General features: G+C 36.7%; 1 protein-coding gene across 1 annotated transcript in view; it reads left to right on the forward strand.

The window, feature by feature from the left end:
- The window catches only part of LRRC2 (leucine rich repeat containing 2), a 54,803-nt gene extending 38,751 nt beyond the window's left edge, over positions 1-16,052 (forward strand). Inside the window, exons 5-8 of the mRNA XM_010568687.1 lie at positions 10,825-10,970; positions 13,150-13,305; positions 14,441-14,577; positions 16,003-16,052. Coding sequence (XP_010566989.1) covers positions 10,825-10,970; positions 13,150-13,305; positions 14,441-14,577; positions 16,003-16,052 — 489 coding nt within the window. The remainder of the gene's footprint in view (positions 1-10,824; positions 10,971-13,149; positions 13,306-14,440; positions 14,578-16,002) is intronic.
- Positions 16,053-24,018: the final 7,966 nt, after the last annotated feature.

Here is a 24,018-nt window from a genome sequence, read left to right on the forward strand (position 1 = left end):
AAAGCATGAATCTAATTGTAAAAGAATTCAGCGGTAGGAAACAGTATTTGGTATCGTTCCAGCTCTGCTTTCTGTGAAAACAGTTCAAAATCTCGTTGAGCCCAATAGCAAAACAGGCTTTCAAAATCTTGGTTATATATATCCTCCATTCATCAACGACATAATCTGAGGCAGATTTTGTATAACTACTGAATAGAAGCAGAGACAAGAACAAATACATAGCACTATCACATTTGCATATTTTAACTTAAAGAAAAATGTCTTTGATGCCCACATACGTGAATTGATGAGAGTTAGAAGGGAGTTGTAGGTGAAGGGAAAGAAAAGCATGTTGTTATTCCATAAAGTGCAGCTAATGAGAGGTATTATTTACTCTGTAAGAAGAATAAAATTGGAGAGTCTAATGGAAGTTAATGCATTTAATTTATTACTGAATACATTCCTATCAGTTGTTAACTAATTATAGGTAGTTACATGATTGATCAATTCTTCACAGCTGTAAACAACACTTGGTAAGGCTGACTGATTTTTATTCATCATCATTGATCAGTGGGAAAGGCATAAAGACAAGAGCCAGCCCTATCACTTGAAGGTAGATATCATCTTATATTTTTCTTTCATACAGAGCTTAGTCAGGTAAGACATCTGCTCTACTAATGCTGTGCAAAAGAGTGTAGAATTATACCTAATGTGAAGTGAAAGTGATGCTGAAGACGCAAGAGAATTCAAAGGAGAATATGGCCCAGTGGTTCCCCTTTTCCGTATTGAAGAGATGCCAGCTCACAAACCTGGGCGTCTGTCATGCTTCTGAACTGCAGTGCAAAGCACAATGAGTTTCAGGTTAAGAAATTTATGGCTGGAAACCTCAGAACAAATGTAAAAGAAGTGTTTTCACCTGCTGTTTAGTCTATCCATCTAATTCAGTGTTGTGGCTTGTCATAGAGCTGGTTACTACTGATGGAGTTTAGAAGGAGATAGGTAATTTTGTGAACAACAAAAACACAAGTTACAAAGGTTATGGTAAGGTTAAAGTAACTTCATGCTTTATGGTGTAAACACAGCTTTGCAGAAATAAGATTTCCTAGACTTCCCTTATCTTTTACTTTGCAAAATTGATCCTGGTAATTTTTTTTCTTCCTATTTATTTTTAATTGACAAATGTTTTATTTGCTTCCCCATCACCTGCGTTTTACTCTAGCCACATCAGTCAATTGCACTCTGGACTAATCTGAGGTGACACTGTGAATGCTGGTCTGCCAAACTCCTTGACCCAAAACTTGAGACTCCGTGCATCAGTTTACATGGGCAGTGTGGATGCTGGGTATATGTAGCCAATGCTCACCTGTATGTAGAGTTTGTGTGAAGAATGTGTATGACTATGTGACAGAACTTCCCCTGACTGTGTCTGGTTATATGATACATGATTATATGGCTATATGACTGGGGAGAGTATGCAACACTAGACTGCTGCTGAGGGCTATGTCTCCTAGTTTCAATCCTGTCAGGTGGCATATGATGGCTGCCAAGCTGTCCTGAGGCTGCTATTTTGTCTCATCTTGAAATACAGAGCCGGTCAGTTAAAAGTTATGTCTGACCTGTGTGATGGTGGTGACAGAGGGGCTGCAATGAATTAGAAGACAAATGTGTCGGGGTCACACATGGGCATCACCATTTCATGATTCGCTGTTCTTCTCTTCTGCTTTTGCTGCTGGTGTTTTTTTTTGTTGTTGTTGTTTGGGTTTTCTTTTGTTTTCTTCTGTTTTGCTGTTGTTTTTTTGGGGGGGGGGGGGGTGTTTGTTTGGTTTTGGTTCTGGTTTTTTTTGCTTCTCTGAATACATTCCTTGCAGTTCAGGGAGATGGTTAAGAAGGAGCCAGGCTACCCCAAACTGCTTTTAATATAGTTGAAATATTTTTCATTCTCAGAAGCTGGCTCCAAGTCTTCAAGTTACTAATACAAAATGCTCTTTGAAATGCTGGTTACAGGCAATAAAAAGATGGCTAGACTTGAGGACGTAATGTGATGCTTCAGAATTCTAGAATGCTGGAGTACATTTTTTAAAAACAGGGAAGAAATTAGTAGGTTATAAAAAAATATAAAGCATCTTAAATCCCCACTAATTTCATTACCATAATCAAATAAAGTCTTGATACTTGCCTGAGACTTTTCATAATGCATACCTGGAGTGGTCCTTAGTATCTCAAAACTAGAAATCAGGAAAACTGTATTATACTTTCTCTGACATATATTTTGACCTTGGTAAGTGACTTGCCTTCTGTTTCTGTTCGCTTTCTCCCATTTGTTTATCATGGCTACTAATGATTAAACCTGCACAGTAGAGATCTCTCAACCTGTGTTTTTACAGCACAGCAACACAGAGCTTTATTTGCAGTTCTATGTGCTCTGGTAATAATGATGCTAGTATTGTAATACACTACTAAATTGCAGATCTGCTTTCCAAAGAATTCAACTTTTGGCAGTTTTCACCTTTGAAATCTTGATAAGCAAGCTGAATAGGGAGTGTTCAGTATTATTCTACAACAACATCAGTGAGGTGTTTGTGCCATAGTCTGAGGTTAAAAAAATCTGAACTGTGCTTGTTTGAACTGTGACATAGAAATAGAGGCTTTCATTATTTACGTAAATGTCATCTTCCGAATTCTGCAAAATTCTTAAACTGAAAAACATGTTGTTGCAAATCCTATAGCCTAATTGTATAGAAATTTCATTTTATTGGGAAATGCAATGCTTTTTGGTTACATTGCTGTTGTATTGTGAAGGAAGAATGCACCATGAATTTACCATTTCCTGCCCAACTGTTCTAATCTTTACAGTCTTTCCTAATCTTGATTTAGGTCTTTCAGAACTACAACAAAACAAAAAGTTAACAAAAATAATAGTTTTTCCATTCTGTTAATGACTGTTCCTCATCTCTGAATCCCATCTACTGTATTTTTCTTTGAGAAAAACTAACTAGAAGTATGATGTTTTGTATGTAGGTGCACAATTGTTTTATTTAGTGGCAAGTAATTTTGGGGTTAATTATTGTATATCACATTACGTATACATCTGACCGTTTATTTTCTTTTTTGACCACTAATGCATATTGAACACAAGAATTTCACTGAGTTATATAGTTACTTTTTTCATCTTTCCATCTTTTCCCAGGTTTCAGTAAGTTTAAGAAATGTGTTCCCTGTTCTTGTATTAGCTTGTACTTCTCCATATTAGATTTTACTTGCAGTTGTGAAAATCTTGACAGTTTTATATGCATGCTGTTAATAATAAATGTTACCCCTTCTAAGTATTTGCTCAGTAGTCATAGTTTCCTTTGTTATATTCATGTTTTTATATGCTCAAAGCATTACACAGGTACTTGTAAAATGTCATGTTCACAGAAAATATTATCTAGCATTGCACATGATATACACAAACACGTAGAAGTTTTTTTGTTGTTTACTATTAAAAAATTACTGGGGGAATAAATGTCTCCAGCAGCAATGTGTAGCTAAGCAAAGATAAGTTGCTTGGACACAGTCTGAAGGGGACTGGGTAGTAAAATTTGTTTGGAAGCTGCTTATTTTGTTCTAGGACATAGAAGAAAAAGTGTAAAATGTATCTGACCTCATACTGTTTCAGTACCATGAAACCTGATTCTACATAATTTATCTTGTGAGTAACTATGCTGGGACAGGCCAGATGACTGATTTTATTAAATATCGTTTCCTCGTTGTTTAAGAGATACAGGCCAAAATTTAGTAATCCAAGGAGCATTATGGACAAGCCTTCAGTTGTATCTGTGCCTACCTCTTCCTAAGATATTCTGAGTTGATAGAAGAGCTCCTGACATAATTTAGACCCAGAAGCTTGCCTGAATTATAGGAACCTCTTGGCTACACTGAGACCTGGCCAGATATTTTCTATGCAGGCAATTTTTTTTTGGTGGCTTTTTAAAAAGACAATTTCAACAAGTGCTTCATTAGTGTATAAAGGGGGGACAGGGGGAAAGAAAGAAAAAAAAAACTTTAAGGAATTTCCAGTAAAAAGCAGATGAGGTTTGTAGGCTTGCTATGTTCTTATCTGTGGGGCAGTACCAAAGGTCACATGGCTGGGTGGTATTACTGGAGGGCTCCAATGTGTTCAGTGCCTGCGCTGAACTCTGTAAGTTGCATGGCAGGTGAATTTTTCCTGTAAAATGTGTCTTGAAAGCCCAGCTTCTTTACAAGCTTTCATAAATAAGTATATAAACAAGTATTCAGTTATATTTTTATAAGCAGACACTTAATAAGAACAATAGTAATTTAATACCTTAAATTACTTGGACACACCCGAGTTATTTGGAGGCAGCCTGGATGGAGTAGTGCAAAATAGCAATGAAGCACTAAAACCTGCAAGAATTCATAGCCTGATGCTCCTAATTGCACCAACAAGTTCTTAGAAAGTAGCGAAATGTCTATTTGTGCAAAACGCCCGCCCAGTGTGCATGCAACATATGTGCCATTCCTCAGCTTTTTTGTCCAGGGCAGGAAAAGATCTTTCCCAGATCTGAATCTTTTACTAATATTAGCTGTATTTCTGATTTTTTGTGTGTTTGTATCAGAGCAAGACATAAAGCCTTCTAGAAATACTGTTATAATATAGAAAGAAAAGAATCCTTTGGGAAGAGATGAACTCAAAATGTTTCCTGTTAGGTTTGTCACCACCTGAAAGAAAGTATAGAAAAAAACCCCACATGTATCTAGCAGTGCTATGAGAAAGGAAAGAAGAGGAGAGAGAGAAAATTTTCTATAATCCTGGCAAACCACAAACCTGTGAACTGTCGTGTTCAATTGTTGACAGTGTTCCAACTGCAGGTTTGTGTACTATCAGTGTCATGCACATGTAGTCTGTGGCATTAAAAGAAAAATAATTTTGATGATAGACATTTTGCAACAGTTCGCTCAACTAGATAAGGTCTAATTCCAGAGCAGATAAGTCACAGGGTGCAAAACAGACTTATCTCCATTGTGACTTTTCTGAACTTGGGGATTTTCTTTATGAAACTCCTGCTTCAAGAACAGATAAATCCATTTCCAAGTTGCAGGGTTCTCCTGCTTGGTAGCCAATTAGTGGTATTTTTCAAACTGCTCTGGTGCCCTGCACCACAGCAGGCAGGAATCTTGTGGATTTTAGTGAAGTTACTCTATGCCAAAGTAAAAAGAAGTTCTACTATTTCTGTTTGTAAAGCAAAAAAACCTTTGGAGATCCTTATTCGTAGTGTCATAGGAGGCAGCTCGCAGATCACAAATCTTCTGACCACTGCTTAAGTCAGAATGTCTTTTTCCCCTTAATATTCTGTCTTCCACTTACATTTATAAGGAAGGTGATTTCTGGCTGACTTTCCAAGAAAGTCTTGTTTCCAAGTTCATCAGGCTATATCTGTTCAATCTGATGTAGAAAACTGCTGTCATTGCCCAGCACCAATATACATAAGGTGAAATGATTTCACCATCTATCGTCAAAATGGTGCCACTGTAATAGGTTAGAGCCATAGGACCACATTCTTAGTTTCACTTGAATATTTTTCTCACATTATTTTTCTTAGTATTTATTTTGCTTCTGTCAATATTATGCCGTTACCTGGTTCTCTTCTACTGGTATTATCTCTTCAAATATCCTTGATAATTTTTTCCTTTCAAGTGAATGGTTACTATTTTATCAATGTAAAGCAAAACCAACAACCAGTGTGTTATAATTATTTATTTCTCTTGTCATTTTTTTTTATAATATCTTTTTTGAGTTATTACAGAAGGCAATTTCCTTCTATTTTGTTTTCCCCTTGCCCTACTTTGGCAAATAGTCTTTTACTCTGGGTTACAGAATGAGCTCAAATGAACATACTCAGTTTTTAAACTCAGAAGAGTGACTTCACAGGCTACAGTGTATTGTCATAGTAAAACAGAATTGTAGTATATGTTTAAATCATAAGATGGCACCATTTGAATAGTATCTCTTCAACAGCTGTTGCATCTTGGAGCAGAAATGAGAACAACTTCTGTCTTTCTATTCCGTTTTGAAAGTGAGCACTTCTGGTAATGTCTTTGTGAAGGAACAGAATATATCTTAAAAAGGTCTTTTGATATATTCAAAGGACACTTACTATCTAAACATTCTCGAGAGGTCAGTTAAGGCCCGTATGCTGCTGACATTGCTGCTCTTCCTCTTCTAGCGGTTTTAATTACAACATGAAGAGTATGCACCCAAAGTGAGCTACGGCGTCCATTTAAGTTGATGAGAAACCTGTAATTGACTTTTGGTAGAGCCTAGTTTTCTCTTCTGATATGTGTCCTTTATTTAAAAGTTTTTGAGATTTGAAGATGAGATGACTTTATGATCGCAAAGTGCAATAATATGTGCAGTCTGTGTGTAGCTGCAGCAGTAATACTACGAAAATTTAATGTAATTAATCAACATGAATTTATTTTTTGAGACAGCAGACTTGTTTTGGCTTCAGGCCAGAAAATCATTAATCGGATACTTAATTTCATGCATGTGACTCATCTATTGGCTTGGAACAACTCCTATACTTAAATTTAAACACTTGATCCACATTCTTAGGGATCTTAACTGTATGAAGATAGTCCTGCTCTTATTGCTATGTGGTTCTTCAGTCACCTGTGAATGATCAATACCTGATATTTTTGTGAATATTGCATATGCAGCCAGCTTTCTCATTCTTTGCAGACCTCATGAAAGGTTTGTGTATACAAAAAAATGCTCTAATAAAAAGCAAAGTCCCTTTCTACGAACTTTTTATGCTTAGATCATCATAGCTATAATTACTCTATTAGACTTTAAACATTAGGTGTTTGAATGATGATAATGTTCCAAAGATGAAAGGGGATAATGTTAAACTTCAAAGTAAACAGTCTGGCATCAGAATAACAGCGTCTGTTTGTGGATTAACTCTGCAAAAGATTTAGGATTTTAGCATTGCAAAATCTGAATAATGCCATTTGGGTGAAGATATGCTTCCACATACATTTCTTGGATTTAGCTTATCATGTTACGACCAAATGAAGTGCTGTTTGAAGTCATGCATTTTTAGGCTTCAGAGGGTTTTGTCACAAAATATGTGAATGAGTACCCTGTTACTAAGCGTGGGGTTGACTGTTAAAAGCCTTTGCCTCCTCAAGTTTAAGAGTACAGTTTGGAAGTCCGATGGTGGACTGGGCTATAAATATACAAGTGTGTCTTCATGAAAGATATCTTCCGCCTCTAGAGATGCTTGTACCCTGTTTCTTTAATTGGTACGTCTCTCCAGGAGTGTCAACGAGATTATAGAAGAGGTTACACTTACAGTTCTGTGAAAGAAAAGCTGGGGTTTTAGTTTGAATGCCTGAGAGCTAAGTGGGCAACAGTGCAGTTTGCACCTAGGGTGCTCCTTTGTCATGTACACCGTACTGCTCTCAGCAAGCTAATGAAATGCTGAGTTCCAATCTGTGTGTTTTAGGAGACAACATATGTGATAACCTGATCTTACTGAAGTGGTACAAATTTTTTTGAATTCACTGAGTCTAAAATTTCTGGGCAAAAGCACATTTGTAGTGGATTGATAGACATTTCCGGGTTAATCCTTTGTATGTCTTGTCATACATTGAATTTGATTGGATGTTGTTTCTGTCTCAGAATGTTTACATGTAATTGAAAAAGACAGTATTTTTGTGGTAAGGCTTGACATGACTTTACACCTTTTCATTTGCTGGCTTTAAGTAGTAGGCAACTTATGGTAAACTTGCATGCAACCTTATCAGTAAATCCCTTTCATAGGAAAAGCAGGCAGGAATTAAAACCACACCCATTAATCAAAAAACTTGTTCAGCCCAGGACATGATGTCCTTTTCATTCAACTGAAGGTTCCCCTGTCAGAGGGAAAAAGAAGCAGTGGAGTTCTACAATGTTATCTGGATTATTTCTATGAACAAAATTATTAAGATAAGCAAAATGGGGCAGTTTGTCAAATAAAAATGACAACAGTGATTGAACATAAGGACCACAATAAGTGGGTCCAGGCAGCTAGACTATCAAATATAACTATTTTTTAAAATGGAACTTGCATAAAGCCTATAGATTGATTGATTCAAAGTCATATAACAGAGGAAAATAGCAAAAATCAACATCACGCAAAAATAAATTATTATGTAAAAATGATAAGGGAACCATGCTTGTTTGAAAATGAAATGTTATAAAAGGTGCAAAAATCCATCAGTCCTTCAAGAAGAAATAAAATACACAGGGTTTTCTTTAGAAAATATAACACATAGGTGCCATAATTTCCAATGCATCGTATATCATAGATGTTTGTTGGTAACATATCAGAGACAGATTAAATAAAAACTCCATTAGGCTTCAACATACTATAGAAAATGGACAGGTTTTGTTAAATATTACCCTAAAAGAACAAGTACTGAGGGCTTGCAGCTTACACAATATAATCATGGCTCCATATATTCTGTGGCATGCTGAACCAAACTTTATATCAAGAGAGTCCATAGCCTTATATTTTTTTTGGTACATTTTTATGGGAGTACAAACTTCTGAAAAATGTAGATTCTCATCTAATCAAGTATTAAACCAATCTATTTTCAATACTATATAAAAAAAGGCAGAAACATTGTTTATTTAAAAAAATACTGCTATATTAATGTTACTTTTAATATTTAACACAATAAAACACTTTCAGGAAAACCTATAAAACTAGTTACTACTGTTAAAGAAATACCATTTTACCACTTAATGTTAACATTACCAAGTTGTTTCAGCATGACAGGTGACTGCATGTGAAAGCAAAGTGTTTAGGAACTTGGGTGAACAGTGATGTCTATTTTAAAATAACCTGCTGCTTGGTGTTTGGAGACTGTGGCTTTTCTTCTTTGGGCACAGTTTGAGAACTCTTTTGGCAGAGTTTGTTGAAAGAAATGTATCAGCAGTTTTAGCAAATTGTTCTGAGTAAAAAGAAACTTGAAATATTTGCTTGGGATTTGGAATTGTGACAATAATTTGAAGCCACAAAGTAAATGCAGTGTAAAGATGGTGCCAATTATTTTCTCTATTCGCTCATTGCTACGATCTAGAAGAGACACTCTGCTTTCCTTGTTCAAAGGAAGGTTCTGTTTTGTTGGAAAAAAGATTCAGTATCTAGAAAATTTACAATATAGGAGTGAGAGTTCATTGCTAGTAGTCAGTCCTCAAAACGACAAAATGGTTTGGAAGTGAGATGTGTCAGAATAAAATGTGTGCTTGCCTGTTCTGAATCAGGAGTGAGACATTTCCATGGTAATGCCTCACCAAGGCTGTTTTAATGCAGATTCAGAAATTATATCTTTGACTTGAGAAACTCTGAACCTCTATTATGTTTTAGAAAGGTAAACTTCATTGTGTAGTCATTTGTAATAAGATAACTTCAGTAAATCTGCCTGAAAACGTTGCCCCAAATTTTTTAAGGTCTGGCAACAATATGATGTTATAACTCCTGACCAAACAAAAACCCCATACCCACAAACAAAAACCCCATACCCACAAACAAAAAACCCACCACCAAAAAAATCCCAAACCAAACTGGCTCTGACACAGCACCAAGTTGTGAATGTGAATATTTTAAATGGCACGAGTCAAATTAAGATGAAAGTCTGGCAGTACTGCAGTAAGAAGAAGTTTGGCCATAAAATATAACAAAACATAACTTGAGTCTTAATAAAAGATAATTAAAAAATCTTTCTCAGAATGTATTTTATTACTTTCTGATTTTTTTTCATAATTGATGCCGTTGCTTGCATTTTGCTCACTTTGGAAGTGGAAAATATGTTTGGTTTGGGGTTTTTGGTTCCTAATTATTTTCTACATTCTAAGAAATGTTCAGGCAAAGACCAACAAAATTTTTTTGCTACTTTCTTTTCTGTATCAGGATCTACAGACCTAGATTATGATGGTGACATATGACTAGAAGCTCAGAGACATAGTTTCAATACTAAAGTAATTTTTTTGCTTAACATTTATACTCCTTTGACATTCACTTTAGCTAGCTGCATGGTTTTATGAACACTGGTAGTGTGAATAATTGATTCAGTACACAGAGAGCTTTATTTAACACATTTATTTCTTTAACAGGTGTATTTTACATTTGTAGTTAACCTTCATTGCGCTAAAGGTTTATTACTTAAAAATGTAATTCCTTTGAAAAGTATTCAAATAAAAAGCTCTAGTGCACCTTATATATTTAGTTTGCAGTATGAAAGATGTATTTTTGAAGATCTTTGAAAAATATTGGACCAAATTTTCTGTTGGTTTAAATTGGCAATTTCATTTTCTAAGGGTCTCGTAGCAATATACTTTCAGTGCATAACAGAGTTATAGCAAAGGAAATCTATGTATTTTTGATGGGAGTTATAAAATCTCTGATTTTGAGGATGGTAACCTGGATTCTATACATTATCAAAACTGTGTTTTGTCACTTCAGACCTTAGTTCATATGTAACTTAGGAAGGAACTAAGTCATTGTCTGGTTGCAGCCTTGGTGGCATCTGAAACTATAGGTTTTATTAGAAAAAAATTTCATTTAATACCATGACAGTGTTAGAAAGGTGATGAACACTTTGGGACGTAGTTATTTCTGAAATCCTTTTTCCTATAAAATGTGACTAAGTGATAAGGCTGGCAAAAAATTGAGTAAAAATATCATTCAATTCTTATTTTTCTAAGTGCTTTGAGAGGAATAAGAATGTTTGATGAATGAAATATCTTCTTGTATCTGCAAAACATAACTAAAATAAAGCACCACTTCTTTCTAGCTAAGTAACCTGAAACAAGTCACAGTTGTGGACATGTCAGCAAACAAGTTCCATTCTATTCCAATCTGTGTACTCCGGATGTCTAATTTGCAGTGGCTGGATATTAGCAGCAACAACCTGAAAGATCTCCCAGAAGACATAGACAGGTAGTTTATGTTTTAATTCATTGACAGGCTTGTGAACTATAAAGAAAATGTAGAAAGTAACAAGGTTCCAAGGGACACCATTAATGAAAAATCACATGAAAAAATTACATTTGGATATGCATCAGATAGTTTTGCATGTAAACTTTACTGTTATTATTGATGGACTAGGTCAGAGAAGAGAAACTACATTTTTTAGCTCATTGATGGCAGATTGCACAGTCAGTGCCTCTACTGTTCTGTTAACTAATTAAATTTTCTGCTGTATTCATGATAATTTGTCATTATATCCAGGCATTGCTCTTTGGGAAGTTCATGGGGCATACTCTGCCCCAGTTCCAGCAAAGACGACTCACCATATGGAGTTATCAGCACTATCAATCTGGAGGGTAGAAGGGGTGGAGGGAAACATGAACTAAAGCATATTTAAGTTACTGAAAGAACCTGAAAAACTGTCAGTAAAGCAGAAAAATATTGGTAAGATTAAAAAAAAAACACTTACAATCCTCCCTTCCTACTCCAAAGTATATATGCATGTGCACACATATACTCACTCTCTCATTTTAGAGATCCACTAGAACTCATTTTAATGGGACTGATCCCTTTAATGGGACTTACTAGGCTGAGAAAGCACTTTTATTATCCCTAGGCCTATTTATTCATTCTGGAATCCTGTTATAACTTGGTTTACAAAACTTTACATAGCCATAAGTAAACCAAAACACATATTAACTGAAGTTTATTTAAAAAAATGTGGATTATTTATTGATCTGGGAATAGAGATCCCTGAGTCAGAAGAGACTTCACAGAAAACTTATTCAATCTTAACTTTCACAAGACCTTTGTTGTTGGGCAAAAAGACTTTTCTGGGACATTGTGTAATCACAGATTTCTCTGACAGCAGGGCTGAAGTCTTAATTTATGTAATTCACATGCTCTAGCCACAATAGTATAAACCTGCCATTTTTTTCCAGGGGACCTAAGCAGAAATTTGATTAACTTCAAAGAGCTTCTAAGAAGATATTTTTATTTTATGGAAGGATACACACTCAACTTAAGGGTCATTTTTTCCCTGTAACCTATATATATTTATCTATCTCCAAAATATTCCTTTTCTACATTTCATCTTCTCCATTTTGTATTGGGTTGCCAGCCTCAACACTAAAGCATCAAAAGCAGATACCACAAAATAAGACTTTCTTTGTTTGTCTCTGAGTTTTGAATTTTGAGATCCCTTGGGCTCATGTGCGTTCTGAAGGCTAGAAAATGTCAGGATACGCCCCCCCTCCCCCGTAAACTGGTACTCTTATTCAGACTCATGATTTCAATGCCTGCGGTGTCGAAGAACCTCAGTGAACTACCATGAAGTCTGTGATTAAAAAAGATGAGTTGGCAGTAAACTGAAGCCTTACTTAATATCTTTCCCTAAATTCAAACAAACCATATGGGCCTGATAAACAATAGCCTGCAACAGTGTTTTAAGAATGGACCCTTCTGGTCAAATGAGGTAAACTTGTTTCATCAGTTTGCTATGCTTTTTGTCTTCTATCTACTCCAAGGAATAAATGCACAGCCACAAATTACTACTGAATTAGGAAAAGCCAGGGGAAATAAAGCAAAAGAAGCCCAATGCCTTCCTCCACAAAACATTGTCATTAAATTGATTTCAGTGGGACAACTTGCAAAAGTCATATGACCAGGAGCTGGTCTTTCTCTTGGTCCCCACAGTACTAATTACTAGTGAAATACAATAGATGGGCATATACTGCCTAGCACGGATGTATCTGGTTCATAGAAACCAGCATATGGGCAAAGGTGTAAGCTGGTGACCCACATTTTTCATTAGTTCTGGGATACACATGTTGAGGCTTTATATCATAATCTGTCAACATCTTCTGTATGAAAGCACAGTAATTTTTGTAACATTTTATATTGGCCATGCTTCTGAGTACATGTCAGAGGTATGCTAGTAATATCTATAATATTGTACCATAATTGGAAATTTCCATTAAAGTTGATGACAGTTTGTGAAAGTGTGGTATAAGTAATTTTTGAGAAGCCAAAGGTGGTGCATGTAATTGTTCTTTTTTTATACAAGATTAAGTATGTATCACTATTTTGGATAGATGTTCCTGCCTGAGATAAATATTTTACATTATCTTTATCTTTTACATTTTTACAGGTTAGATCAACTGCAGACGCTTCTTCTACAGAAAAACAAGTTGACTTACCTTCCACGAGCTCTGGTCAACATGCCAAACCTCAGTTTGCTAGTTGTCAGTGGCGATGACCTGGTTGAGATACCTACAGCTGTCTGTGAGTCAACCACAGGATTAAAGTAAGTAAAAGTGAGAGAGAAAGGAATATGTTCTTAAGAAGATATGGTAGATGCACCCAAAAGAAACACTTTTACAAGCATCAGTTTCTACCATACCTGGTGGTCAAATTCTGACCCAATTTATATCAGAATCCTTAAGGATGCACTAGCAAGATTCGAAATTGCAGAGGGGTTGAAGCTTTCTGGTTTTCATCTGCCAGTTCCCTACACTGTGTGTCTGTATGCCTAAACTGCTATTCCTGTGTAGACTTGGTCATAGGAGCTCATCGCCTGTTGATTAGAGTAGAGAATAATTTTTTTTGCTTTGCTTTGCATTTGCTTTTCTTCATTAAGTCATCTTTATCTCAGCCTGTGAGCTTTTCATCTTATATTCGCTTCCTGTCCTGCTGAGGAGGGGGAGTGAGAGAGCTTCTCAGTGGGCACCTGGCCAGCCAAGGTCAACTGACCACAGACTCACAGAAATTTATGAGATTTTAAAAACCCATATGATTTGTTGGAACATTTGTTCTTTTGAAAGTAACAATTTTATTGATTTTTTTCCTTCTTGGAGTGGTAATATCGTCAGAGATTTTCAGAATGCTGTGAACTATATTTGCACATTTTGTAAGTTGTTTATGTAACCATCTAGTTTTTCACCTGCAATGTGTAGCTTTAGGAAATTTGCAAATACGACATAATGCATGTCCAGTCATGCATTGGAAAGAGAAGTACAACAACCAAAAAATGGAGATATGTGTCTGCTAAGTGACACTGGAAAAGTTCCAGATTGCTAGGCAATGTTGTTAGGATTAAGTTCATACCTCTCATTAACAGATGTGAAATTACAGTGTAGTCTGTCAGAAGTTCCATAATAAAGAAATATATCTGTTATTACAAAGAATGATTTATGTAAGTAGGCAAAAAGAAAGAGATAAATCTAGTCACCTTTATATGGAAAGTGGAGTATAGAGAAGGTGCCATCTGAGATCTTTATTTCTAATAATAAATGGAACCTAACAATACCATAATACAAAAATTGAGCAAATGTTCTTTGTTTGCCCTTCTGGCTGTAGTAGCAACTTCTACAATGTTGTTCATGTTGGCCAGTGATGTTCAGAAGCCTGTTGCATATATTCTTGTGTTAATCTCTCTCTAGATTTGTAAGCCTCAGGGACAGCCCGGTTGAAACTATTGTATGTGAAGACACAGAAGAAATTATAGAAAGTGAACGTGAACGGGAGCAAATTGAGAAAGAGTTTATGAAGGCATACATTGAAGACCTAAAGGAAAGGGGTATGTGTTACAGTACACTTCCTGCTGTCTTGGATATAGATGCAGATATACATTGGGAACATTAATTTTTACGAGTACAAGCAATATACCCTTAAACTGTAATTGTCTGTTATGGTGTTAAATAAGACTAAAAGTGAAGATGTCGAATGTGTTTTGTTAAAAGTTTGGGCCCTAACTAAAACACTTGATATTGAACAAATGTATACAATTCAATGATAATGTATGCAATGATTAGCCTCATTCTCCAGGCTTACTTACCTGTCTTGGGACTAGCATTAGCGATTTTGAATTCCTGCAGAAGTGCCTCTCCTCCTCAAAAAGAAATGCAGTGTATATGTGAAATGCTTTTTGCATTGATAGAACATTCTTTAATAGTGTATCTGTATGAATGTACTAATTGTTTAACCACTGTAAAATTATTGTAGTAAAATCACTGCTTTTTTCTTTATTGCACAGCATGTGAAAGTTTACATATTACTTTGTTTTGCTATTCTGTCTTATATTTACCATAATTAAGTAACTGTCAATCCCTTGAGTCTTGTTTAGTAAAATGTTTTAGGAAACAAAGGGAAAATTTTCTGTGAGCCAAAATAGCCTATAGGCTCTGTTTAAATCTCTCTGAGAGATTGTGTGTAGAAATGAATTTTGGTGGAATTAATCTTATTGTACCTTTTCATTTCTTGCATGTCATGTAAGTGGTCTGTATAGTGATCTCACAAGACCTGGTAAAAGAGGAGTGTAAAGTAAGGCCACAAGATGTGGCTACAGAATACTTTTCATGTTCTGATACTGGACTTTTGCTCCTTAATGTCCATAAGCTACACACTTGAGTATGCAAGCCGTCTAATTTTAAAGTGGAGTCTGCTCTAAAAGTGCCAGATTCTGATAAAAGTAGCAACAGTGGTTAAAACAAGGAGAAAGAATGGAGGAAAAACTGAGGTCATAATTTAGCTTTAGCAATACCCATGAAATATGTAGTGATGAAGTTGTATTTACATACTTGTGAAATGTGGAGTCTAAGATAATGGCTGCCTGAAACCTGCATTTGGCCCTGTCAAGCATAGGCCACCTTTATACTCCTTTGGGGCAAAGTAGCTCAGGGATACACTTTTCTGCCTTCCTAGACAAAACTTATTTCCATGCTTTTTATGATGAGGTTGGATCATGGATCACTCCTGGATTTCCTGCTTCTGAACTCTTGTGCTATAGATTATGCCAACACCTGCTTTTGAAAAGCACAGCGGAGAAGGAATAGCTTCTGTGTAATACTAGCCAGCAGAATTTCTGAAAGATAACACAGAGATCACTTGTAGAGTACCTTTGAAATAAACCCAAATCTAGTTGTTTCTAGCTAAGGGCCCCATTTATTTGTGCTGGATTACAATACTGAATTCTGAGATGTATTTCATTTTTCTCTTTTCACAGATTCTACTCCTTCCTACACTACAAAAGTATTACTCAGTCTTCAGCTCTGAAGATCAAAAAACTCTACAGCACTAATGAATATCAGAATAACTCTATTTTTATCCACCTGAATAGAAAACACTGGAAACCATAGATGGCCAGAAGCACTTCAAAATTGTCACAATTTTTTTATTGTTACTGTAGTAGCTCCCAGTAACTACACATAAACCAAAAAGCATAAGATGCTGTTTCACCTTTTAAATCAACGTATTTATTTTCAAGTCCACAACAACAGCCACTAATTTACATATAGACCTGGTGAAAGTAAATAGTCACTGTAATAAAGTATACACAGGCAAAGGTGCCCTTAGGATGAAGACATTGTACGTTGTAATTGAAACAGTGGAACATAAATCATCATCTTAAAAAGAGAATTGATTTTATAAGAGGGGAAGGATTAATTTAGAAAATGAATGTGGCCTATTGTATTCTTAAGACCAAATAACACATTTAGTTCTTTACAATATTTAAAGCATGAACACATATATAGTTGTTTGCATTTACTTTTTGTCTTCAGAGAAATTGCTCTCGGGATTTTCAGTTTAGATAAATTTCAACAACTTTATATATAGAAACTGTAGCAATTCTGCTGCTTTATTCAAGCATATTATAAGCTTTTACCTGTTTGCAAATTCAAGTACCAATGTGACTGAAACTTCTGTGCTAAGCAGTCTTACAATATAGCAGTGTATTAAATAAGATTTTAAGGACTAAGCAGCGTGAACAAATACTATCAGCAAAATGATCATAAAGGTTTTCTACTAATGGTTTCAGATTACAGGATTTTGTGGACATTTATTGGAATTTTCAAAGTTGTATAAGAATGAGTTTGCTTGATAAAAAGTTATGTTGCTTGCTATTTAATAATCTGTTTATATACAATTATGTAAGTATACATACTGTAGAGTTTCAGCAATCTAGATTTACATATATTTTTTGTTTAATAAATCAATACTTTTTAATCTAAAAAGACTTGACACTTTGAGAATTTAGACTCAAATTAGACTCAGATTAGAGAATTTAAATAGTCCTAAATTTATGAGTGCAGGTAGAGGAAATTACATTTACATCTTGCTTTTTTATTATAGATGAGCTATGTCCAGTTTTGCACAGTAGTGACAGTCATATTTAAAAAGCAAAGCAACAAAGGATGTGCTCCTCAAGACTTCCATATAAAAGAACACTGCTTTTGACATTTTCTTTCCTTTTTAGCATTCACTCTTTTGAAAGAAGAGAATTTGTAAATACTAGATGTGTTATTTATTCCAGTCACAAACTCCTGCAGTTATATTACTATCCAAAACGAAACCTTCTCGAGTTGGTCTCTAGGTGTTACTGCTGCTTTTAAGCAAGTCCTGGAACAAAGAGAAAGTTTTAAAAAACTCCAAGAAAACTTGACATTGATCTGAAACAGAATAGTGGAAGATCTGATTTTTTTTTAATTACAAAGATATTGAAATATGATAAAATAGTGGCAGTCAAAGTGGGCTTAGAGAAATCAGACTCTGAAACTACTCTACCAAATTTTCTTTTAGTGAAATTATGCATTTGGTTGATTAGGTATTGATATTGATGCAATAAACTCCTATAAGACATCAGATCTGGCATTGCTTCAAACTCTATTTCTAGACTTCTATTGTAGTCTAATATGATAGGAATGGAAATCACAACTGCTGTGTTTATAAAATCTAGATGTCCACTGTGAGAGTTGTAAATTTAAGAAAAACTAGGGGTGCCAACATAATTAACTAAACAAAAGTTCCCAGTGCAAATTCTAGTGTCAGAATTGTTGGATATATAAACAGAAGGTACTTGAATAGAGAAGTTGTATTAGTACTTATTTAGCATTGCTGCTAATCTTACTTGAAAGATTTCTGCTGTTCACAGATAAGAAAGATGCAGATAAACTGGGGAACATTCAGAAGAAAACCAATAGCATAAATAGAAAACATGCATTTTTAAGTTCATTGAACAGTACAAGTCCATTTGCCTGTCAATGCTTATCAATGAAAAATCACAGTCTAGAAACAGGATTTTTTACTGCAGCAGACAAACATAAAGCAAAAGACTAAAACTTTAATTCACAGATTTGAACTAGAAATAAGGGGCCTGTTTTTCAGTAAGAGTAACCATGGGACAACTCACAAAACACTGAAAAAGTCTCAGTCACTAGCAATCTTTTAAGTCCAGGTTAACATTTTCCTTAAAAAATTGCTCTAACAGTTAAGCAAATGGAAAATGCAAGGTCAATGGTATACAGGGGATCAAACTAGTGGTCCCCAACTTGACTTTGGACCTCTGTGAATCTAATTTTCATAGAATCACAGGGTGGTTTTGGTTGGAAAGGACCTTCAAAGATCATCTAGCCCAACCCCTCTGCCACAGGGAGGGACATCTTTCAGTAGATCAGGTTTTTCAAAGCCCCGTCCAACCTGACCTTGAATAATTCCCATGATGGGGCATCCACAATTTCACTAGGAAACCTGTTCCAGTGTCTCACCACCCTCATCATAAAAAAATTCTTCCCTATGTCCAATCTAATTCTATCCCATTTCGGTTTAAAACTGTTACCCTTTGTCCTGTCACTACAGGCCCTGGTAAAAAAATCTTTCTCCATCTTTCTGATAAGCCCCCTTTATATATTGCAAAGCTGCAATAAGGTCTCCCTGGAGACTTCTCCAAGCTGAACAAATCCAACTCTCTCAGCCTTTCTTCATGGGAGAGGTGTTCCAGCCCTGTGACCATTTTTGTGGCCCTCCTCTTGACCTGCCCTAACAGGTCTGTCTTTCTTTTACTGGGGACCACAGAACTGGATGCATTACTCCATGTGGGGTCTCCTGAGAGAAGAATAGAGGGGGAGAATCACTTCTGTCGACCTGCTGGCCATGCTTCTTTTGATGCAGTATATGATTGGCTTTCTGGACTGCAAGTGCGCATTGTTGGCTCATGCTCAATTTTTCATCCACCAATATCCCCAAGCACTTCCCTGCAGAGCTGAGAGCTTTTATTCCTAGCTCTTGTAGAACATTACTTCCCAAAATTTCATCCACAGAAAGAAAGGATTATTTTTGTCACAGAATTTGTCAAGTACCTCTCTTTAAGGGGAAGATGGTGTACATATACGACGCTTTCCATTACGCCTAAGAGAGCCAGTGGGTAATGTCAGCTATAACGGAAAGTTCTAATTTCAGCATAACCACATATAAGTTCTACTTCTATGTCCTGCAGAGCAAAAATACTGTGAGAACATACTCATCGCATGCTGTTAAATGTAATTTTATTAGTGTCATCCACTGCAGTACAAAGTCTCTCTGTCAAAAGACGCCTCCTTTTGAATTTGGTCTAATTTTATCGGTTTTCTACCTAACTTGATTTACTAGTAATTTTACTTTAAACTACTATCTTTAACTAAAACCCAGCAGTTCCAGAGACAAGAATTCTGTTATTGGCATGTTGCATACTTTCTTTTTCAATTTTGAAAGTAAATAATCTTATGAATTAAAGGAATTGTGTGTAGTAATGATAATTTATGCTATATTCAAACTTCTGAAGTCAGATACTTAGATCCCTAAAGGAAAGCAATGTGTTTTTCCTTCTGAGCTGCACTAGCAAAATACATGTGTTGTGTACAGCATTTTTATTGGTTGTGACTAGCTGCCAAATACTACACTTCCTAAACCTCAACACTTTCCTTCTGCTTAGCAAGTAGCTGCTATTCAAAAGCAGCTAGACTGGGAGGAATTGAAATATGTGTTATAGAACACTCACTGGCACAATGTGCAAAAGTAAATCAGATATTTACTTTTCATTGTGTTCCTTTTTCTTGTTCTGCGTTGTTTTGGCCTTGGTTTTAAGGAGAGCAAACTATAAGCTAGGAAGATAAACTTATAATGAAAACAAATAACCTGAAATTTAGTTAATGAGTACCTAGGAAAAACATAGTCTTGCATCAGGTATTGGTTTAAAATTTACAGTTAACACTGGACAATATGTTCTTTTTTTTTTCCCCACGCTGTTTTTACAAACCATTGGAACTGTTTTACTGTGTTTATTTTCTGCAAAGGAAGCACCAAGCAAAATGATAAACAGGGAATGCTTTTTTCTTGACGATGTGACTTGCTTTCAGTAGCCTGGTCTGTGAAAGATTTCTGTACAGATTAGTGTCTACTCCATAGAGGATGGGAGGAAGTTGGGAAATAGGAGTTTTTTTCTGATTTTGAGGCCTCATTTGAACTAGACCTAATAAATAGAAGAACTGTAACTCAGCATAACTCTGGTTATGCACCTCTTGAGTAACCCTTCCATATGTTGAGCAGTTCAGGAAGAGTCTCCTCTCTTTTCAATAGCTGAATCTGCTCCTTGAGCCGATTCCAACTGTAACTATATTCTATCCTACATATTGTTCTCTTCTTCACTTCACTGGTCCATTAACAGCTCTGAGTGTTGCTTAGTGTAAATAGGGGATCTGCATAGTGTTTTCATTATGTGCTAACTGGCATTAATATAAAAGGATCATTACTATCTCTTACCTCCCCCTGGAACTTTCTGTTTTCTTGTTGCCATCTGCAACATAACTATTTGAGGTTCAGCAAAATATTAGTAAAGATGCATTTTATATCTAAAAAGCAATTACTTCTTAAACATATTACCTCTGCTATGTTCAGAGCTTCAATTTTCCAGTAATGCTTCCAGCCTTTTCCTAAAATCAACAGTGACATTTATAAAGTAATTAAATTAGCTGTCAAAACATGGTGAATAGATCTGCAAGGAAGGATATAATCTTAGAGACATAAAAATCAGTCTTAACCTATACAAGAACAATGTTTGAATCCAGATTTACATATACAACTTTACATTTTCTTTATCATTCTTTACACAGGTCCAGAAAAGTTGAGGCTGAGTCAGCCTTTGGACATGTGTATTATGTAATGACATAAAATAATATGTTTAGAAAAAACAATGTGTTACACTGTAGGGCCTTAAGCTAATAAATACATGTGGTGCTCCTCTGAGCTACTGAAGCTGCTGTCTGTGCCTGGGACATGTCAGATTTTTTGTGTGTACACTAGTTACAGTGTTTTGCACAGAAGAACACTACAACATATTTCTTTCAGACTTCCTACAGGTTTATGAATAGCATGAAAGGTTATTCAATGTTTCATTCTTATTCTGTGTTTGCTGGTTTAAAAACTACAATGATATGTCATCTTTAGTATCTGTATAACTTTCTGTCAGCATAAATATTTGAAAATAAGTTGATCCCAAGTTTCTTGTGGTGCTGCCCTGGCCCCAGGGGGGTAGCACAGGTCAGCTGTCTGCTCTGAGTGCATTAGGAGAAGGTGAGTTCAGTGGTTAGACATTGGCAACTGCAGGAACCATGAGTGGCAACACTTGATACAACCAGGTAGCTAAAGGAGATTGACCCTTTCATTTATTTTAATGTAAATCTGGTTTTGTTTTTACATTTTAAAGAGGTCCATATCACCAGGGTTCCTTTCTCTATAGCTATGGAAGCTGTACCTCAAAGCACGTGTTGGTATTTTAAGGTAGCACATGATTTCAGGAATGAGGGTTTAAAGAAAGCAATAGTATTTTAGTTGCACTGAAGTGACCATTGACAATACTTGATATGGTTGAAAATTATTGGGATGTATCTGTGTTTATGCTACAAGTGTGCTTTGCATATATTAGAATGTCTTGCTTAGGCCCAGAAGATGTCCTGTAGTTCCTTTTCCTCTTACTTTGGACTAGTGTAAGGTTATATATTGTATTAAGCCAAACTACCTGGAACTTTCAGGCTCAGGGTAAATGGGGAAAGACTTCAGGACTCTGTTTCATCTGTCTATTCCTTTCCTACTCTTTCTTTTTCTTTCACTCTCATTTATGTAACAATTTAAAAATCAGAAGTTCATATTAGAAATCTCTTCTACAAATTAAAAAAAAAAAAGGCATGCAATTTTCAAGAGCTTGTTTGCTACCTGGTACTGACAATCAGCTTCTAAACTGGGTGGTCTCTGAATCAGTTGCAGTAATTAGCAGTTGGTATGTGTGATGTGTATAACAGGTGTTGGCATGCTGGTTAGAAGTTCTTAACAGTGAAATACTATATCCTGCCTGAGGGCATTCACTTATATCCCTTTTCTCTCCTGCCAGTCTGTCACCTAATGCTCTAGGTATGATACTAAATTAATACTCTGATATTTGCTACTTAACCATTCCTTGGTTTCTTAAAAACAAGTTGCATGTTTCATCCCAGGACGCATCACAAACTAGCAGGAAGGCTCCTGCTCCACCTGAAGCCTTGCAGCTGTGGACAGCTTTACTGCCCTCAAAGCTGAGGAGAAGTTGGGTATGCTTTCAAGCAAAGCACCCAGGACGACTAACTCTGAACCACACAGGATAACCTGGAGGAAGTGATGAGTGGTAGTGGTGGGCAGCTCTCTGCTGGAGGGGATTGAGGCACTCACCTGCCAACCCAACCTGTTGTCCAAAGAATTTTGCTGCTTCCTGGGACTGTGGATCCAGGAGGCTGTGGAGAGGCTGCTGAAGCTTGTCCCACCCTCTATTGCCTCCTGCTCTTCTCCCCTGTGGGCATGAGTGATACTACCAGGGACAACCTCAAGAGTATCAAAAGTGACTATAGAGTTCTGGGGGTGGTAGCTAGGGTTATGGGACCCAGGCGGTGTTCCTTTCGATCCTGCTGGTGAGGGGAAAGGGTTGACTACATATTAACAATTGGTTGCTGAGCTGGTGTCACCAGCTAGGTTTGGTTTCTATGACCATGGGACCCTGTCTGAGGATTAATATCTGCTTGGGAAAGAGGGGATCCATGTAACGTAGTGGGGCACAGGTATCTTTGCCAGCAGGATGGCTGGCCTGGTTAAGAAGAGCTTTAAACTGGGAATGACAGGAGAGGGAGAGAGTTACCAGCAGCTCTGTGAAGGAGTGGTAGACAGTCTTGACGTACAAAGGACTGGAGCGATGTGAGTGAAAGGGAACAAAATCCACAAGACAGGGCTCAAGCATTTGCATATAAGCAAGGAAGTGCATAGAAGACACCACCATGGGAAAACCTCCCAGACTGTTTCTGGGAAATCAGCATGCTCAGGTGCCTTTTTGAAGTGCTTGCACACTCATGCACACAGCATAGGGAATAAACATGAGGAATTAGAGATCTGTGTGCATTTGCAGGGCTGTGATCTTGTTGGAATCATGGGGATGTGGTGGGATGACTTATGCTGCAATGGAAGGATTCAGGCTCTTTAGGAAGGACAGCCTGGAAAAAATGAGGACATGGAGCTGCCTTTTATGTGAGAGAATAGCTGGAATGCATGAAGATCTCCCTGAGGGTGGATGAGAAGCCAACAGGTTTATGAGTAAGAATTAACAAGTAGACCAGTGACACTGTAGTGGATGACTGCTATAGGCCATCTGATCAGGAAGAACAAGTGGATGAGGCCTGCTACACACAGCTAGAAGCAGCCTCACATTAGCAGGTTCTGGTCCTTGTGGAGGACTTCAGCCACCCCATTTTCTGCTGGATGGACAAGACATCAGGGCATAAGAAATCTGGGAGTTTCCTGGAGAAAATCAGTGAAAACTTCCTGATGGAAATGATAGAGAAACCAGCTAGGAGAGGTGTTCTGCTGGACCTCATAGTCACAAACAAGCAAGGGCTTGCTGGGATGTGAAGGTCAAAGGCAGCCTTGGCTGCAGTGTCTGTGAGATGGTGGAGTCTGGGATCCTAAGAGGTGATGAACCAGAGTAAAAAAGCAAGATCACAACTCTGGACTTCAGGAGAGCAGACTTTGGCCTCTTCAGGAATGTGCTTGAAAGTGTCCCATGGGATAAGGCCTTGGGAGAATTAAGGGGCCAAGAAACTGGTTGATCTCCAACTATCACTTCTTTAACCTCAAGGGCAGTTCATGTCAGTGAGCAAGAAGTCATAAAAAATACCAGGAGGCCGGTGTGGATGAA

Source organism: Haliaeetus leucocephalus, unplaced genomic scaffold (genome assembly GCF_000737465.1).
Source record: "Haliaeetus leucocephalus isolate CR32 unplaced genomic scaffold, Haliaeetus_leucocephalus-4.0 Scaffold251, whole genome shotgun sequence".
Taxonomy (NCBI): Eukaryota; Metazoa; Chordata; class Aves; order Accipitriformes; family Accipitridae; genus Haliaeetus; species Haliaeetus leucocephalus.